Source organism: Mobula birostris, chromosome 5, assembly GCF_030028105.1.
Source record: "Mobula birostris isolate sMobBir1 chromosome 5, sMobBir1.hap1, whole genome shotgun sequence".
Lineage (NCBI taxonomy): Eukaryota > Metazoa > Chordata > Chondrichthyes > Myliobatiformes > Myliobatidae > Mobula > Mobula birostris.
Genome location: NC_092374.1, coordinates 156,449,102 through 156,466,687, shown reverse-complemented (window position 1 = coordinate 156,466,687; position 17,586 = coordinate 156,449,102). Strand labels below are relative to the sequence as shown.

Sequence of the window (17,586 nt, the reverse complement as noted above, 5' to 3'; positions counted from 1 at the left end):
TTCAGAGGTGGAAAGGTTTAAGCTTTGCTGACTAGCTGTGAGATGAGAAAATAAGATCAGACTGTTCAGGTGGCATATAAGCTGATGCAAAATGAACAGTTAGTCAGGAAGATCAATAGATCTGATACCAAAAGCAAATGAATGGTAGTAAAGTCCAAAGAGGTTTCTCAGATACTGAACAAAGAAGAATTTGGTTACATTGATGTTGAAACAAAAGATAGTTAGCATGACACCAGTTTTGATAAATGTTGTTATGCCTTTTATATCTGTGTGCAGATTTTGTGCTTGCATATTTTGGAATGCATGTCTTGTTTAATTATATTGATGAGAAGAAGATTAAGAACTGCTGTACATACTGTACCATGGATGACAATATCTATGTTAAAAGTAGAATAGATGCAAACTATTCAATTTGTTTATTATTGTCTACTTCCATTCCATTCATTACTAACATGTAAGCAATGTAAAAAGACACCATAAGTTGAATCATTTCTTTCTCTGTTGTCCTAGGACAAGACCAACATCTGAGAGTAAAACTACCACTCAGAGGTAAAACAGTGTTCAAGTTCTAAATTATTAAGTGAATTTTGGATTATAGCAATAATACATCAGTTGCAAATTATCGATTAAATCTGATTATTAGTAATATTGACTTTAACCAAGCCTGAAGGAAACAAAGTTGGGGTTTTAGAAGATCGTAAGAACAAAAGAAAATTGGAGCAGGAGAAGGTCACTTGGTCCCTCAATATGCTCATGGATTCTTTGGCCCAGACCACATTTCCTGCTCTTTGTCAGTCTCCTCCCTCTTTCTCTAATAGTCTCAGGAACACATTAGGAATCACTTGTACTTTCCAATTGGCATGAAACATCTTTTTAGAATACACATTTTTATTAAAAAGCATATACTTTATTCTGGTTATAATGAGGCATGTTGCAAATGTGCTCAATATTAAGTTTGCTTATAAACATCTCATTGAAATGTTAAGTCTTGTGAGGAGTAGATATGGTAGATACAGAGTGGTTGTTTTCTCTGGCTGGATAGTCCAGGAATAGGGTTCCAGGTCTAAGGATAAAACTTCAGTAATTGTGAACTGAGACAAGGAGTAAATTGTTCTTGAGAAGTGCAAATCTATGGATTTCTCCATCCTAATCACTCATTCAAGGCTGAGATAGATAAGCTTTTGGACTCTAGATAACCACATGGATGGGAAGGAATGTGGAGTTTAGGTAGCAGTATAAGATTCATCTTCCTGGCTGTCAAAGCAGGAAAGTTTGGACTGGCCCTCCCAGATGATGTGTTCTGACTGTGTCATATTAAATGATCTTCAAATCATCTTCCTTAAATGAGTCTCCTTAAATGGTTCTTAGCACAAAGGGCTGATCTAAAAAGAACAGATGGACATTGGAGCTGGAGTAGGCTACCTGGCTGTTCAAGCCTGATGATTTACATTGGCCCCAACTCCTCTTCTTCACCAGTTCTTATTACCCTCAGTTCCGTAATCCTTAAACAGTCAGAGTTCCTTTCCAAAGGTAGAAATGTCAGATAATGGATGGCATAGTTTGATGGTGAACCAGTGAGTGTTTAAGGGAGATATGCAGATGAGTCTTATACACAGTGGTGGTAGATGCTTCCAATGCATTGTCAGGAGCGCTGGAGGAAGCAGGCATGAATAGTAGTGTTTAAGAGGCACTTAGAAAGACATGAAAAAAATCACCCAAGTGGTAGTGAATTTCTATTCTCTATTCAAGAGCCCTGTAGAACTTCAGCAGGTAACTGACAGAGTTTTTGATATTTCTTGAATCTAAGATATATGCAGAGAAGCAATCTGAGGTGTGAGGTAAGTCATGATCTTATTGAATGATTGAGTAGATACATGGGGTTGAATCACCCACTCCTGCTCCAGTTTCTTATGTCATCGAGTTGAGTTTATTGTAATATGCACAAGCATGGTGAAGTATAGGCACAATGGAAAACTTGCTTCAAGCTGCATACTAGGCACATGGGTTCATGCAACACACAGAATATTCACTCTGTGGCCACGTTATTAGGTACACCTGTATACCTGTTCGTTAACGCAAATATCTAATCAGCCAATCATGAGGCAGTAACTCAGTGCATAAAGGCATGAAGGCATGGTCAAGAGCTTCAGTTGTTGTTCAGAGCAAACATCAGAATGGGGGAAGAAATGTGATTCTAGTGACTTTGACCGAGGAATGACTGTTGGTGCCAGACACAGTAGTTTAAGTATCTCAGAAATTGCTGATTTCCTGGGATTTGCACACACAACAGTCTCTAGAGTTTACAGAGAATGAAGCAAGAAACAAAAAAACAACCAGTGGCAGTTCTGTGAGCAAAAATGCCATAATAATGAAAGAGGTCAGAGGAGAATGATAAGCTGACTGGAAGGTGTCAGTATCTCAAATAACTATACTTTACAACAGCAGTGTGCAGAAGAGTATCTCTGAACACACAACATGTCGAACCATGAACTGGATAGGCTAGAGCAGCAGAAGACCCATGAATATACACTCCGAGGCCACGTTGTTAGGTGCAGGAGGTACCTAATAAAATGGCCACTGAGTTTCAATTAAATATATATTATAGATAAAATTATACAGGGTAGTAAGGGGGGGGGGACTGCACAATAGAAGACAATGTGATAAAGTGAAACTATCAGAGTCAAATTCATGGAAGTGCAAGAGTACATCCATAGCATTCCATTGCTGAGGAAGGGACAGAGTTGTGCAGGTTGGTTAGAGAACCTGATGGTTTTAGGAATGTGGCTTCTGTACCTCCTCCCCAAGATGGTGGAGATGCTTGAAGATATATGCCACCCTCATAGGCACTGCCTCTTGTAGATGCTGTCAATGTTGGGGGAGGTTATGCCCATAATAGTATTCACTATTTTCTGTGCATTGGGATAGCCCTACAGGCCATGATGCCTTTGTTAGACAACATAAATTTCTGATGTGCTTACTGCCTATATAGTCTGCATTTGGTATTTGAACATAATATTTAATATTTTGCTACTGAGAGTCCCAGTCCTTATAAACTGTGGAAGCTTGTTGCTGTGTGATTTAGTAAAGAAGATTTATTTTCCACTAGGGGGTGCTGCTTTCTATACTATCAGGAGCTATGTATTTTAGTGATTTTAGCTTCAGAGACTGGTACATTTTCAAGAAGCTTTCTTATACATTGCACCAGTGGAATTAATGGATCATATTGTGCTCTTTTCGTGGCTTAAATGAATCCTCAGCTTTTGCTGTAATAGCTGAATTGTGGTATTTTTAAAATCAAATTTTAACCCCAGCCGTGTAAAACTGTGATAAATCGTTAATTTTCAGATTTTTCAAATATAAGAACTACTCATATAAATAAAATACTCTAATTGTATATCATTCTCACTTTAAGAATAAAAAAAAGCGCTCAGGTTATTTAATTCAATTCAGTTCAATTCAAGTTTAATTGTCATGTCTGTAATTGTCATTCCAGACATGAATACCCATGAATAGAGCCAAATGAGACAATGTTACTCCAGGGTCATGGTGCTAAACGCAGTACAGAAAGTTACACACAGCACAAAGTACACATAGCACGTATAAGATAGAAAGATACTGATTTACTGATTTACAACTATCACCATCAATTCAAAACCATTCAATATCTTTGAACAATAGAATATTTGGTAACATGATCTAATATGAGCTAAGATGGACTGTATATTGTTTCTAATAATAGATATGTTTATTCTCTGGAGTACATATTAATTGTTGTAACGGAACATGTTGAACTCTGCCTCTGAAATAGAGTTGGTTTGAAGCCTTTCCGACTAAAAGTTAAGACTCATTATTTACAAGTTATTTTTACCATGATTCAAAGCATTGATGTTTTAGTGTATGTACCACCTGAAAGCTTGTATCTTTTTTGTTCCAAACTTAGGTCATATCAATTCAAAACCGATGAATTGCCAAAGATGTAAGCTTTTGTTTTAGTTTATCTCATTTAATGTAAACTGCAAGAAACTTCTTGGAGAACAGAAAATTGTAATACAGTACAATATTAGCAGTCATTACAGCTTAACTCAAATAATTTGCAATTCTACTGACCATTAGCACAGCAGTAAAATAATATGACTTGACTGATCATGTTGATGAGTCACAACAATCACTTGAACTTATGAGCTTATACATAGCCATGAATAACCACTTAATGTTCTGCATGAATTCTAAACTACAGCTGCCATCTATTGGTGTTACTAAGCATTCCATTGCTTTAAACCTATTTGCACTCTCCTTTATCATGTGCTTTGTTTGTGCTTCAATCTTAGCAAACTTGCAAATTTAATACATCGTATACCCATCATGTTAAGTTGTTTATTAAAATAGTCTATCATATAGTATACTTCTCTGCAATGCTACAAGCACTCTTTGGAGGATCAAGGGGTCACTCATTCCTTGAAATGTACTCTGTTATTCTATTAGATCATTGCTGATCTGCAGCTATCTTATCTTTGCTCAATATCTGTTCATGTTCTCACCTGAGAAAAGAAAATCTATTGACATCACTAACTCAATTATCCAGCTGTGTCAACAGCTGTTTGGGAAGGAGTGTTCAGATTTCCATTTCACTTTATTTGAGGGCATGCTTCTCAGTTTTATTTCAGATTAGCCTCTTACATTGTCTCTCTTTTCTTTTGGATGAAGAAATAACATTTAATAAATGGTTTTCTTAACAGTTATTTACGGAATTTGAGCTGAACCACTATGACCTTTATATTGAATTATTTCAACTTAGCAATTGCTCCCTTCCCTACAGGACAATAGTTACATCTGAAACAAAAACTGGAAGTCCAACCAATAAGAGGTAAGGCCCAACTGTATGAGTATACACCAAATTTCAGTTAGCCATTGTTGAATATAGTTTTTCATATTTAATTCTGTTACTGAATTCTATCTCCCAAATCTAAATTTCATCAACAATACTTCTAGTGCCACGGATTTATGTGAATTTTTATTTGGCTTATATTCCATGAAACGTCATTTCCTTGAACCAGTGACTATGATATGCTGTTAACGATTTCCACACGCCTCAAGATTATTTCTGTAATTAACATTTTTCTAAGAAAATTTCTTGGCAATTAACGAATAAACTAGAAACTCATTGTATCCACTTTTCTGTCATTTTAGTTCACAGAGCCGGTCCTCTCCTGATGGTCAAGTGACAACACCAGAAAAGACATCCTCAAAGTAAGTATTAGCCTCTGGGTATTTTGCATCTTGTTTCACAAAAACTTTGTGCTTAAATTTCTTGTACTAGTATAAGTTAAGCTTTAAAATATTAGAACATAGAACAATACAACACAGGAACAGGGCCTTCAGCTCATGATATCATGCTGAATTAATTAAACTAATATTTAAATAGCAAACTAACTAATCCCTTCTGCCCACATGACACACATATCGCTCTATTCCCTTCATATTCATGTGCCTATCTAAGAGCCTTATAAATGTATCTATCATATTTTCCTCCACTGTTGTCCTTGGCAGTGCATTCCAGGCACCCACAACTCTTGCACGGCACATAGGGCAGTGTGGATGAAGGGTGACGCAGTAGTGTAACACTATTACAGTGCCAGCAACCCAGGTTCACTTCCCGTCACTGTCTGTAAAGAGTTTGTACGTTCTCCCCGTGACTGTGTGGGTTTCCTCCACCTGCTCCAGTTTCCTCCATCAGTCCAGAGATGTATAGTTTCATAGATTAATTGATCACATGGTTGTAACTGGGTGTGCACGAGCTCATTGGGCCAGAGGGGCCTGTTACCATGCTGTATCTCTAAATAAAATAAAAACATCGCCTTTGAAATATTATGTCTGTGTTTCTACTTAAATACTTTTGCAATATTATGAATATTATACTCTATCATTGAATAAAGCTGACAAAGAATGCTAATATCTGTCAATGAGATTCATAAACATTTCAAAAAACAATAAAAATTAAGTGTAATATTGATAATAGTTCAAATACAAAAGTTAAGAAAAGGGACATTAACACACTTGAAGCCTTGGGAAAACACAACCCTTAAATTAAGAAGTATAAATTACATGTAATACTCCCTTCCATTGAACATTATGCACCAATTTCAACTGATTGTAAGCACAAAAGGCAGATTTCCCCTCTGTAAAAGCTGTGCACTGTGTTCAGTCTTTGCATTTTATGAGAATTCCATGATTCAGCAGGCTTGACTGATTAACTGCTGAATGGCAAGTCTTCTACCTTTGACAAAGTTTGAGTGAGTGCACAAACTTCCACACAATTATGGAGCTAAAATGAAGTGAAACCTTGAAAATTTAAATTTTAAGACACATTCCCTTTGGGACAAACTGCAGCAAACAGTGAAGCTGGTGTTAACTTGATGCTTTAAATTTATAATGACCTGAACTTATTTTCAGGATTTTTACTGTATAATTCTACACAGGATACATCACATTAAGAATTAACATTTAAGCATTTCCATTTGATAGGACAAATCTGAAATGGGATAGCAAGAAAGATGAAACACCAGGGAGTACCTCAAAGACATCCACTCTGGAGCGAGACACTGTTAAGTAAGGATGCTGAAATCTACAATATTCCCACCTTTTAGAAGTTAATTGTTATACAGTGCATAAAGAGTATTATTTTCTTATTTCATGGTTATTAAAATAGGGTGGAAATGTTTTAATGACAGGAAGGAAAGGTGTACTTTATTCCTTGTGATTTTCTTGGATGAGGTGAAAAAATCAGGAAAATTAAACTGAATTGAGGCAATGGCAACTCAATGCTGACACCCTCATTTCTATGCTGCAAACTGGTGGGGTCAAGTTCAGTTCCAGAGAATTTAGATCACGAATTTGAGATGATAATCGGTGTTGTGTTTCTTTTGGATGAGATGCAAACCTGAGGTTTTCTCAGTTAGGTGTAAAAGTTCCCATAGTGATAACTGGAAGAAGTTGTGGGTAATATTAATCCATCTATTTACGTTACTCTGCCTATCGGTGGCATAGTGGCATCCGCACCGGACTTCGAAGAGAATGGTCCCGGGTTGAATCTGGCAGCTCCTTACATGCTTTCCATCTATGCTGGGCTGAGCGTCAAGCTAGCAACTTGGCCTTGTAAAAAACAGAGAAAAATGCTAAAGAAGCAGCGAAGTTGCTGCCCGATGCGCCACAAGGCGCGGAAAGGAACAACACAACTTCTACATCTCTAGTTATTACTGTACTTTTTACGGGGATCTACCTTATGCAAACTGACCATGGGAAGTCCTACTTAGCAGTGGTGTTATGTGTATTCAAAAGTAGACACGCTAATTGTAAAGTGCTTTGAGACATCCTGAAATGATGTTGAGGAAATATGTAGAAGAAATAGTATTCTTCTTTCTAAAATGCTATAGTATTTTCACTATGTGAAAAGAATATATAGTACTGTGCAGAAGTCTTAGGCGCATGTATATAGCCAAGATACCTAAGACTTTTGCACAGTACTGTAGTAATTTTATGTACTGCACTGTACTGCTGCTGCAATAATTTCATGACATGCATGAGTGATGGTAAACCTGATTCTGATATGGGTCTCTGTTGTGGACTGAGAGTGGGAAGGGGGCAGGGAGAGGGATGTCATAGTTTGGAAAAGGGGAAGGGAGAGGGAAGAGCTCTGACATTCTGTAGTGATCAATGAGCTGATTATTTGGAATCAAATGACCTTGCCTGGTGTCTCAGAGCTGGGCGTGTCTGCACCCACACCACCCCCTGCCCTGGTGCTGCTTTTCTGCCACCTGTCCCACTCCCCCACAGTGCTCCACCATCACCATTCCCAACACCCTTTGCTCCTGCCAGGTTGAGAAGCTCCCTCCCTTCTCCACAGTGAGAAATACAGTACTGTGTAAAAGTCTTAGGGACCCATATGTGCCGAAAATCTTTGCACACTGCAGTAAAAAACTGCTCTGTGACAGTTTGTGTGCACAACTGTTTGTCTTAACTCTCTTTCTGAGACATAAGCTTAGCAAAACATGTTCACAACATCACAAAATAATTTTGGATGAGGAAGACCATTTAAGATGCTTTAGCTCATCCACTCAATTACAAGCTCAAGTGTCTCTGATGCACTTTCTGATCAGTCAGTAAATGCACCAAGAGGTTTTGCATCTGTCTTTCCCCAAGGAGCTCATTACATGTGTTAGTAGCGCTCTGCTTAAGGAAGCAATCAGCACTTCATTTAGGGGTCATCTGTTGTTGGTTAGTATTTCTCTTCCTTTTAATTTTTCTTGCTGTTGTTTGGGCTAAAATAAAATTCATCTTACATTTTCCCACTGTACTTATGATCTATAATTTTTCTTTCTAATCCTACACCACCCATCCCTCGTGCTAACAAATTCCCCTCCCAATCCACGACAGAAATGCTCTGCAAATGGAATAGAATGGGTTGCAATCATTTCTGCCCTGGCGTAGATGTCTTCCCCATAGACTACCTGTCAGATTCATTTGCTATAGTTCAGATCACCCTCCAGTACTTGAATATCTTCCTCAGTCTCAATAAGCCCAAGACCTTCTTCAGTGCTCTATGTTCAGAGTACTGTGCAGTCCAATCATGGCCTCCTTTCACTTATATCCAATATCATTGGCTACAAATTCCAATATAGGCTTTATTAATGCTTTATTGTTCACACATTCCAAGCTAAATAGCTATTGTAAGATGCATTTTCTATGATAGTTAATGGAATGCAAATTCATCCTTTGTTGAAGGCAATGTAGAGTGCATGTTGTGCTCCATTGCTGAAAGAGAGTTCCTATGCAGTCAGAAACAGAGTGCATAGTTTAAAATGCTACAACCTTACATATTTAGTCTTTGTGAATAAGGATAATTTTCCATCCAACATCTGTTTATTCAAAGCAATATAATTTTAACATATTGCTAAAGTTATATTGATTGATTGTTCTTTCTTTCTTGGTTTCATGGCTATCTGGAGAAGAAAAAAATTTAGATAATAAATGAACCTTTGAATGTAATGCCAAGCAGAAGTGACTTGATCAGTTACGCAAGTAATTTCTGCCTCTCACAGTACTTGGTTATGAACTAAAGCCAAATGAGTTAATGTTTTGGTAAATGCTTCAGTCATCACACAGGTATAGATTGTTGATCCCTGCATTCGTATTATGGAAACTTAAGCCAATCTTTCAAAAGAAGATTATTTGGACACATTTTACAGGTTCATTCACTGTAAACTGGACCTCCTGCTAATATAAGCTCCCAACCCACCTGCCTATGCACAAATTAAATGGGATCTGTACCTTGCCCCACCCACATTGATTATTTGACACCTCTTCTAATTTGTTATTCTCCCTTCACCCGTGACCTCTCAGACTCTGCCGACCTTTACTTGTTTCGGACAGTTTAGCAGTACATGTGACCTTGAACCTCAGACACTATTGACATGCCTTTAACCAATGCGTCTGTTGGTCCACTGCACAACAAACAATTAATGCCTCCTCACAGGCACTGAGAAAAGCCTAATCTCTCAACAGAACCAGCAAAAGCCTAGCACTGAGTGTACAAATTGTTGCTATAGCTCAAATTTCTCTTTTGCTCACAGAAAAAATAAAAGTGAAGCAGCACCCTTGATTGATCTGGCACCAAGCACAGAAAGATCAAATAAGGGGTAAGTTTGCATTTTACGTACTATAGCTATTGTTTGTGTGGTGTGCCACTATGATATTAACACCGAACAGTAATATTGCCTTTCCCATGCTAGGGGTCTCCCGCTTTACTCCACATTATTTTATAGATTTCCAAACATCCATCGACATATTCTGACTGTTCATTTGGATGACAATGTGTGGAAAAGATTCACCCTTGGTCACTGCTGCTAAACTGATGTGAGGTGTCAGCCAGCTATCAGCCATTCTCAAATTCAAGTTTAATTGCCATTCAACCATGTACACGAATACCACCAAACGAAACAGTGTTCCTCTGGGCCCGATGTGCAAAATACAGGACCAACAGTCACAAACAACACATATAGCACGTATAATTATGATAGCAGAAAAATATAGTTGCAAACAATATTTTAAAAATTAATAATCTAGCTCAGGTCCCTACGTGTCCTGGCCTGTAGATTGATGGTGCATGGATGTTTTTCTAGAGCCATGTTTCTGTAAGAACAAGCCTACAGTAGTTGCTTATGTCATGCAGTACAGCTGTAGATGAATGCAATCCTCCTTGTCTGCCACTGAGCGAGCTCTGACATGAGGGCCAGCCTCCAACCTGGTGTGGAATCCAGCGGCAAACAGCCAACACTGGTATCTCCTTCCTCAGCAGCTGAAACAGGTGACCCTGGGGCATGAATGAGGGCCTGGCTTGCACTACAAATGAGGCCAAGCCGCTCCCCCACCATCGGTCAAGCCAATGAACCAGTAAATCAACTTGCAGTATTGTATGTTACCAATGTCCAACAGGGTCTTGTGATTATAACAAAAACGTTCTGCACCCTCCATTGGATAGCCCTCTGCCTCTGACACCTTATTCCCTAGGTGGCTGAAGCAGGCTGCAACACGGCAGGTGTGCAATAAGTCCAGCTCCTCTGCTATCCATTAACTCGCATGTGGTGTAGACCTGCAGTCCTGGGTGTTCTTGGTATCCAGCAGTGTCTTGCGATCATGAAAACGGCATAAAGCATGAACAATTCCACCTTTGGTTGGACCCAGAGAGTTTGCAGCCTGCCACCATTCTACTGAATTAAGACGAGGGATCACATTATCAGATTAAACAAATACCTGTGTGCACCTTTGTCACTGATGACCACAGAGGGACTCCTGAGGTTCAGCTTTTACTCTCAAGTTTAACTCTTCACCTTAAAATTCTTATAGAAGAGCATTCCTGTACTGTGGTAAATTCCCTGACTATCAGTCCTTCATATGTGAACACTTTGCATTGGCATCCAATTAATACTTCCCTCAGACAGAGAAGGAGACAAGTTGCTCCATGTCATTGGCCCCATTCTCCCATTTATTTCCCTGTGACCTGTCTTACTTACATATTTGTCAACTCCCCGGTTTTGTTTTACAAACTCTCCATGCTGGGGATAATGTATAAAAGCCAGTTTATTACTGTCATGCTTTTAGGATGTGGCATTATGAAGCCAAGGTAACTGGGAAGCAATCCCACATAGTCCCAGAGAGAACATGCAAGCTGTAAACATGTAGCACCGGAGGTTAGGATAGAAAATGGGTCAGAAGAACAGTGTAGCAGCAGCACTACCTGCTGCACCACCGCACTACCCACTCAGCACGTGAGCTCCAAGCCCAAGAGCAGGAAAATCTGTGAGAACTGGTCCCATGATAGTGTTCATCTGAACAGAAGACTGCATTGTTGTCTTCATTTTTGAGAGGATTATAATATAAAGGCAAGGATACAATGCTGAGACTTCATAAGGCATTGGTCAGACCACCTTTCAAGTGTTGTGAGCACAAGTGGTTCTGCAGATGCCGGAAAACTTGAGCAAAGTGCACAAAATGCTGGAAAAGCTCAACAAGTCAGGCAGCATCTATGGAGAGAAACGAACAGTCGAAATTTCAGGCCGAGTGCCTTCAAATCTGGGCAGGAAATGAAGGAAACAGAAGTTAGAATAAGAAAGTGGGGGCAGTGGTAGGATTATGGCAAGTGATAGGTGAAATCAACTGAGGGGTGAGGTAGCTGTCATAATGTGGCCAAACTTAGGTTGCATGTTGAGAGGGAAAATAAATCACCCATGATCAAATGACAGACAAGATGCAATGATCCGAATGACCCAATCCTGTTCCTATGTCTTAGGGTCTTAAGGTCTATAACCTCTGTTCTGAAATATCACTGTCCTGGCATCCTCCAGCATGTTGTATGTGTTGCTGAAGTATTGTGAACAGTTTAGGAGCCCCATATTCATGAATGGACAGGCTGGTATAGGAGAAGGTCCTGAGAAGATTTAAAAGAATTATTCCACAAATGAAAGGGTTAATGTATGAGGAAAATTTGATATCTCTGGGCCTGTACTTGCTGACATTTAGAAGAATGAGAGGGGATCTCATAAAAACCTACAAAACATTGAATGACCTCGAGAGAATATGGATGGAGAGGATGATTCCATTAGAGGGAGAGTCTAGGACCAAAGAGCATGAGCTCAGAATAGAAAGATGTCCATTTAGAATAGAAATGAGGAATTTCTTTAGCCAGAGGGTGGTGAATCTGTGGAATTCATTGTGGAGGCCAAACCATTGTACATATTTAAGGCTGAAGTTGATAGGTAATTTATTAGTAAGGGCATCAAAGGTTACGGGAAGAAGGCAAGAGAACTGGATTGAGAAGGAAAATAAATCTGCTGTGAACGAATGGCAGAGCAGACTTGATGGGCCGAATGGCCTAATTCTGCTCCTATGTAATATGGTCTATAGCCTCTGCTCTGGAATAGAACAGTTCAGGCATCTGGAGGCATGCACTTGTTGTTCTCTGTAGATTAACCCTTGTACTGCTACTAAGAAAGATGCACTACTTAAGTAAATCATTGGCTGTCTTTTAGATCTGTCAGCAAAACAGTCAAGAGGTTTTGATAACAATTAAATTCAAGTGATTACAATAGATTATAATCTGAGTTTTACCATGTTGCTATAATACAATGTCTTTTTTTTGTTTAAAGATCGTCAGATTTTACACCTAAGTATGGAAGTAAAAGTCTAATAGATCTGTCAGATACTCCAGAAAAAACAAATGAGAGGTAAGGGTTAAAATGTGGGTAATGGTCCAGGATGTCCCATTGACCATTCTGCTGTTGATAAAACAATACATTTTAAAAACTTATTTGTAAAATTGATGACCAAACTCTTGTGCATCTTCTAAATATGGTTGCAATGTCTGGTGCACAATGGTTGTATTACAGAATGATAAATACTTTTGCTAAGACTGATAATGCACAAATATCAGTTCAAATCGCACCATGGTACTTGGAGAATTTAAATTGTTTCTGAAATATGATTACCATGCACCTATCTGTTTGCTATAAAAATGTCCCTCAAGAAGGGGCTTACACTCATAGTCTACACATAGCTCTGTAGGAAGTTAGTGTGTTCTTCCAATGACTGTGTTGCCTCCAGTGGACTCTTCATTCCCTCTCAAATCCCAAAATGTGCTGGAAGGTTAACTGGCCTCCGTAAATTACTCCATTACTGAAAAGTAGCAAAAGAGCCAAAGGGAAGTAGATAAACATGTAAGAGAGAATAAACTGCAGAGAATAAGGGAAAGGAAATGGGGCTTATGTGTTTGCTCTGGTTGGAGTCCGGATGGACTCAGTTGCCTCCCTCTGCATTGTATGTGTGAGTAAAGTGCATTGTAGTTGCATGTGCCCGAACTGCCGTCTGAAATGACGCAGCAACTCACTCAATTCAAAAACCGAGTGACCTGGGATTGATTAAAAATGAGGACACAACGTGGAAGACACTGGAGGAACTCAAAGGTCGGCTTTTTGGTAACTGCAGACTCACATCATTCCTGACTTTTACCAACCATCTGAAAAGGCCAAGCAAGCTACTCTTTAAAAAAAACAATAAATATTGGCCTTGGTGATACCACCCACATCCTATGAATGAATAAAAAAGAAATTAGAAGAACTTTACTTGTGTTCTGGCCAACATTCCTTAGCCAACCAACATGGTCAGAAACAAATAAACTGATCACATAAGCCAAAAACAAAACCTTGAATTGAGGTCTTCATATGGTGTATACTTGAAACACAGAGAGAAACAGCTTTAAAGAATGGATCTATTGAAATGTTTGGTTTCTTTATGTATGGAGTAAGATATATTCAATAGTAGCTATGGAGTAGGAGCTGATCAGAATTTATTGGGTAGAACAAATAATAAATAACAATTAATTTTAAAATTTGATGCAATGATATAATGTATATTTATAAATCATTGATTAGACATGTGTGCATGTCATATTTTAGAAAGGCAAGGTTTTGGAGAGAGTCCAGAGATGATTTAGGAGAGTGGATTTATGAACGAGGTGTTGCTGTTATCTGGAGAGAAATGGAATGCTGGGGTTGCTTTTCCTGGCACAAAGAAGTGAGTGGGAGATTTAAAGAAATAGTTCAAACTTCAGAGGTATCTTGATAAATGGAAATAGTTTCTCAAAGATCCGGATTTAAGGTTATTAACAAAGAAGCAAAGAGTTGGGGAGGGGGATTTTTGATCTGAAGCAACACACATGAAATTCCTGAGGAGCTCAGCAGGTCAGGCAGCATCTACAGAAATCAATAAACAGTCAGCATTTTGGGCCGATACCCTCCTTCAGGATTGAGAAGGAAGAAGGAAGACTCCAGAAGAAAAAGGTGTCAGGAGGGAAAGAGACTAGCTGGAAGGTGATAGGTGAAGTCAGGTGGGCAAGAAAGGCCAAAGGTTGGAGAAGGCATTTAAAATATTTACAGAGGTACAAGGATAGGAAAAGGGCAAAAGAATATGGGCCAAATGCAGGAAAATGGGATTTACCTGAATGGGTATCATGGTCAACATGGATAATTTGGGCTGAAGGGCCAGTTTCCATACTATATGACACCATGACTCCATCAATATTTGAAATCTGTGGTGTAGTGGGAATTGTGACTTTTACTAGTTCTCCTGTGCTCTTGTTTCAGAACTCCAAGTACACCTCCACCTAGTCCAGAAGGGAAATCAAGCCTGATTGATCTGACACCACCGACCATTCCAGATAAACCGAAGAGGTAATTCTGATGTGCATTACACTTACTCACCACTTGTTTCTAGTCAGCACGATCACGTGCCATTTTTAATTAGGGATCAGTAGCATTTTGGTTAATGTACTGAATCAGCAGTCCAAATTTCTAACACCACCATGACAACTGAAGTATTTAAATCCAATTAATTAAATAGCCCTGGAATTTAATGGAAAAATCTTGCATTGATTGTTGCTGTGACCGCAAATTATGCTGTAAGAAAACCCGTCTGATTTACTGATGTACTTTGGGGACAGATCTCTGCCACCTTCACCCATTCTGGCCGATATGTAACTCCATGGGTATCAATGCAGGCAATATCCATATGCAATGTCCCCAGTAATTTGTAATGACCTGTACACTCAAAAACCTTATGCTGTGCAAATTTTTGCCCAGTGGCAACAACATGTCTGCACTGAATAATTTCTTCAATAAAAACTCAAAATAAGTTGTAGAGCAGCATTTAAAAGATTTATGAATTTCATCCTAACAGGAGTAGTGGCGATTGGGACACCATCACCTCTTCTACCACTACAAGCTCAAAAACAACCTTTGAACCATCCTCCAGGAAGTCGAGGTATCATATTTTGTGATTGTGTTTTGTCATGCAATCAGCACTTCTGAAATATTTTAGTCATTTAAAAAAGAACAACATTAAGGCATTTCTCTATTACTTATGCTGATTTTTGTTCGGGAACACTTCCATACAAGGGAGATGCAGCATCTGTGGGGGTACAGGAATTGTCATCATTTTCAGATGAAACCCTACTTCTCCTCCAACCCTAGTTCATTCAACTGTTCCTCTTTAGTAATATCCTGTAGGCCAGACAATATTTCCAATGAGGAATACTTTGAGAACCTTTTCCCAGGTAAGCAGAGACTAAAACTAGGAGGCATGGGTTTAGGATGTGATTTAAAAGGAGCTTTGGGGGCAAATGGTGTGTACATGGAGCTGTTAGAAGTGTTTGAGACAAGTACTCACAATCATTTAAGAAGCACTTGGATAGGTGCATGGAAGGGTGTGACTTAGAACAGCTTTTCCCAACCACTGGGCCGCGGACCGGTACCGGGCCGCGAGGAAACGATATGATTTGGCGATATTATTCAGCTGCACCTTTCCTCATTCCCGGTCACGCCCACTGTTGAGCCATTACGCATGCAAGGTCATTACCCGCGTGTCATGCGTGTCAGCGCGGGAAGGAGATCAACTCCTTGAGCTCGCAAATGACGGCGGGCTGAAAAGTATGTTTCACATAACATCTCTGCTGGTATTCTGGATCAAAGTCAAGGGTGAATATCCTGAGATAGCCACGAAAGCACTGGAAACGTTGCTTCCATTTCCAACATATCTCTGCAATGAATGCAACGAAAACTAAATTGAGGAATAGACTGGACATAAGGAACCCCCTTCGAGTATCGCTGTCTCCCGTCACCCCTCGATAGGACCGTCTTGTTGCAGGAAAACAAGCCCAGGGCTCCTACTGATTCAGCGATATTGGTGTGTTGCAATGATTATATATGTTCATATGGGGAAAATATGTGCTGTGTGTTTAATATCCAAACGTTACTTAAAATGTTATGATGCTATTGACTTACTTATATAACCATATAACAATTACAGCACGGGAACAGGCCATCTCTGCCCTTCTGGTCCGTGCCGAACACTACTCTCACCTAGTCCCACTGACCTGCACTCAGCCCATAACCCTCCATTCCTTTCCTGTCCATATACCTATCCAACTTTTCTTTAAATGATAATGTCGAACCTGCTTCTGCCACTTCTACTGGAAGTTCGTTCAACACTTTCTCCAAGCTCCCCTGTCCTCCCCTGATAATTGACTTATCACTATATTCATGCGAGGAAAATATGCGCTGTGTGTTTAATATTAAATTTGTTAGATAAACCCTTTTAGAAATGAAATTAAGTGCATTAGCCACTTATTGCCTATATTCCGGTCGTGATTAACAACACCCCCCACCCCCGAACAGAATCGCCAAAAAGGAGTTGCCGAGGGAAAAATAATCGGCAGGTCACGGTGCGCATGTGCACTGGTGCCCGCACAAGACTTCATGGTCATTGTAGTCTTTCTCTGGGTAAACACAACGTATTTATGCTACTCTTGTCCGTTGGCAATCCTACCGCCCACCACCCCCCCCACCCCCCGATCGGCCGGTCCGCAAGATTGGGGACCCTGACCCCCTGACTTAGAAGGATATGGTCTGAACATGGGAAATTGGGACTAGCTGGGTGGGCACCATCAACAGCATAGACTCATTGGGCCAAAGAGTCTGTATCTGTGCTGTATTACTCTATGGTTCTAGGACTAAGAGGAAAAGAAGGAAAGTCAAATCATTTTTCAAAAATCACTTTGCAGAGCGGATTTTGAAGCAAGCTTTTTTTTTAACAGGAGCAGTGGAGACAGAGATACTACCTACTCTAGCACTACTACAAGCACTAAGTCAACTTTTGACCCAACCTCTTCAAGGTATTGTGTTGGTTGATAATGTTTGAAAATACAGTCTATTCTGACCAAATTAATTTCATTTTTGCAAGAAAACTAGCATTAGCTTGTCAAAGTTGTATACATAATTAGAGAATTATTTTCCACTTTCTATGAAACCTCTGAGTATTTTAGGTTTTATTTCACCTCCTGACTTTTCCTCTGCATTCCAGAGTGTGCAGAACATTGTTGGGTATGATTCAACTGCGGAGGAGGATTAGGCATGGAGTTTTGTCCAAGAGAAAGTGGGAATACTAGTCCAAGCCTCAGTTTGCTTTATTTAATGAATTGCAGTC

At 39.4% G+C, this 17,586-nt stretch overlaps 1 protein-coding gene across 2 annotated transcripts in view; it reads left to right on the top strand.

The window, feature by feature from the left end:
- Positions 1-17,586, top strand: part of scel (sciellin) — an 82,542-nt gene that overhangs the window by 47,617 nt on the left and 17,339 nt on the right. For both annotated transcript variants that reach the window (XM_072257301.1, XM_072257300.1), the window contains 10 exons: positions 511-549; positions 3,941-3,976; positions 4,817-4,864; positions 5,188-5,247; positions 6,523-6,606; positions 9,627-9,692; positions 12,699-12,776; positions 14,691-14,777; positions 15,283-15,366; positions 17,198-17,275. In XM_072257301.1, coding sequence (XP_072113402.1) covers positions 511-549; positions 3,941-3,976; positions 4,817-4,864; positions 5,188-5,247; positions 6,523-6,606; positions 9,627-9,692; positions 12,699-12,776; positions 14,691-14,777; positions 15,283-15,366; positions 17,198-17,275 — 660 coding nt within the window. The remainder of the gene's footprint in view (positions 1-510; positions 550-3,940; positions 3,977-4,816; positions 4,865-5,187; positions 5,248-6,522; positions 6,607-9,626; positions 9,693-12,698; positions 12,777-14,690; positions 14,778-15,282; positions 15,367-17,197; positions 17,276-17,586) is intronic.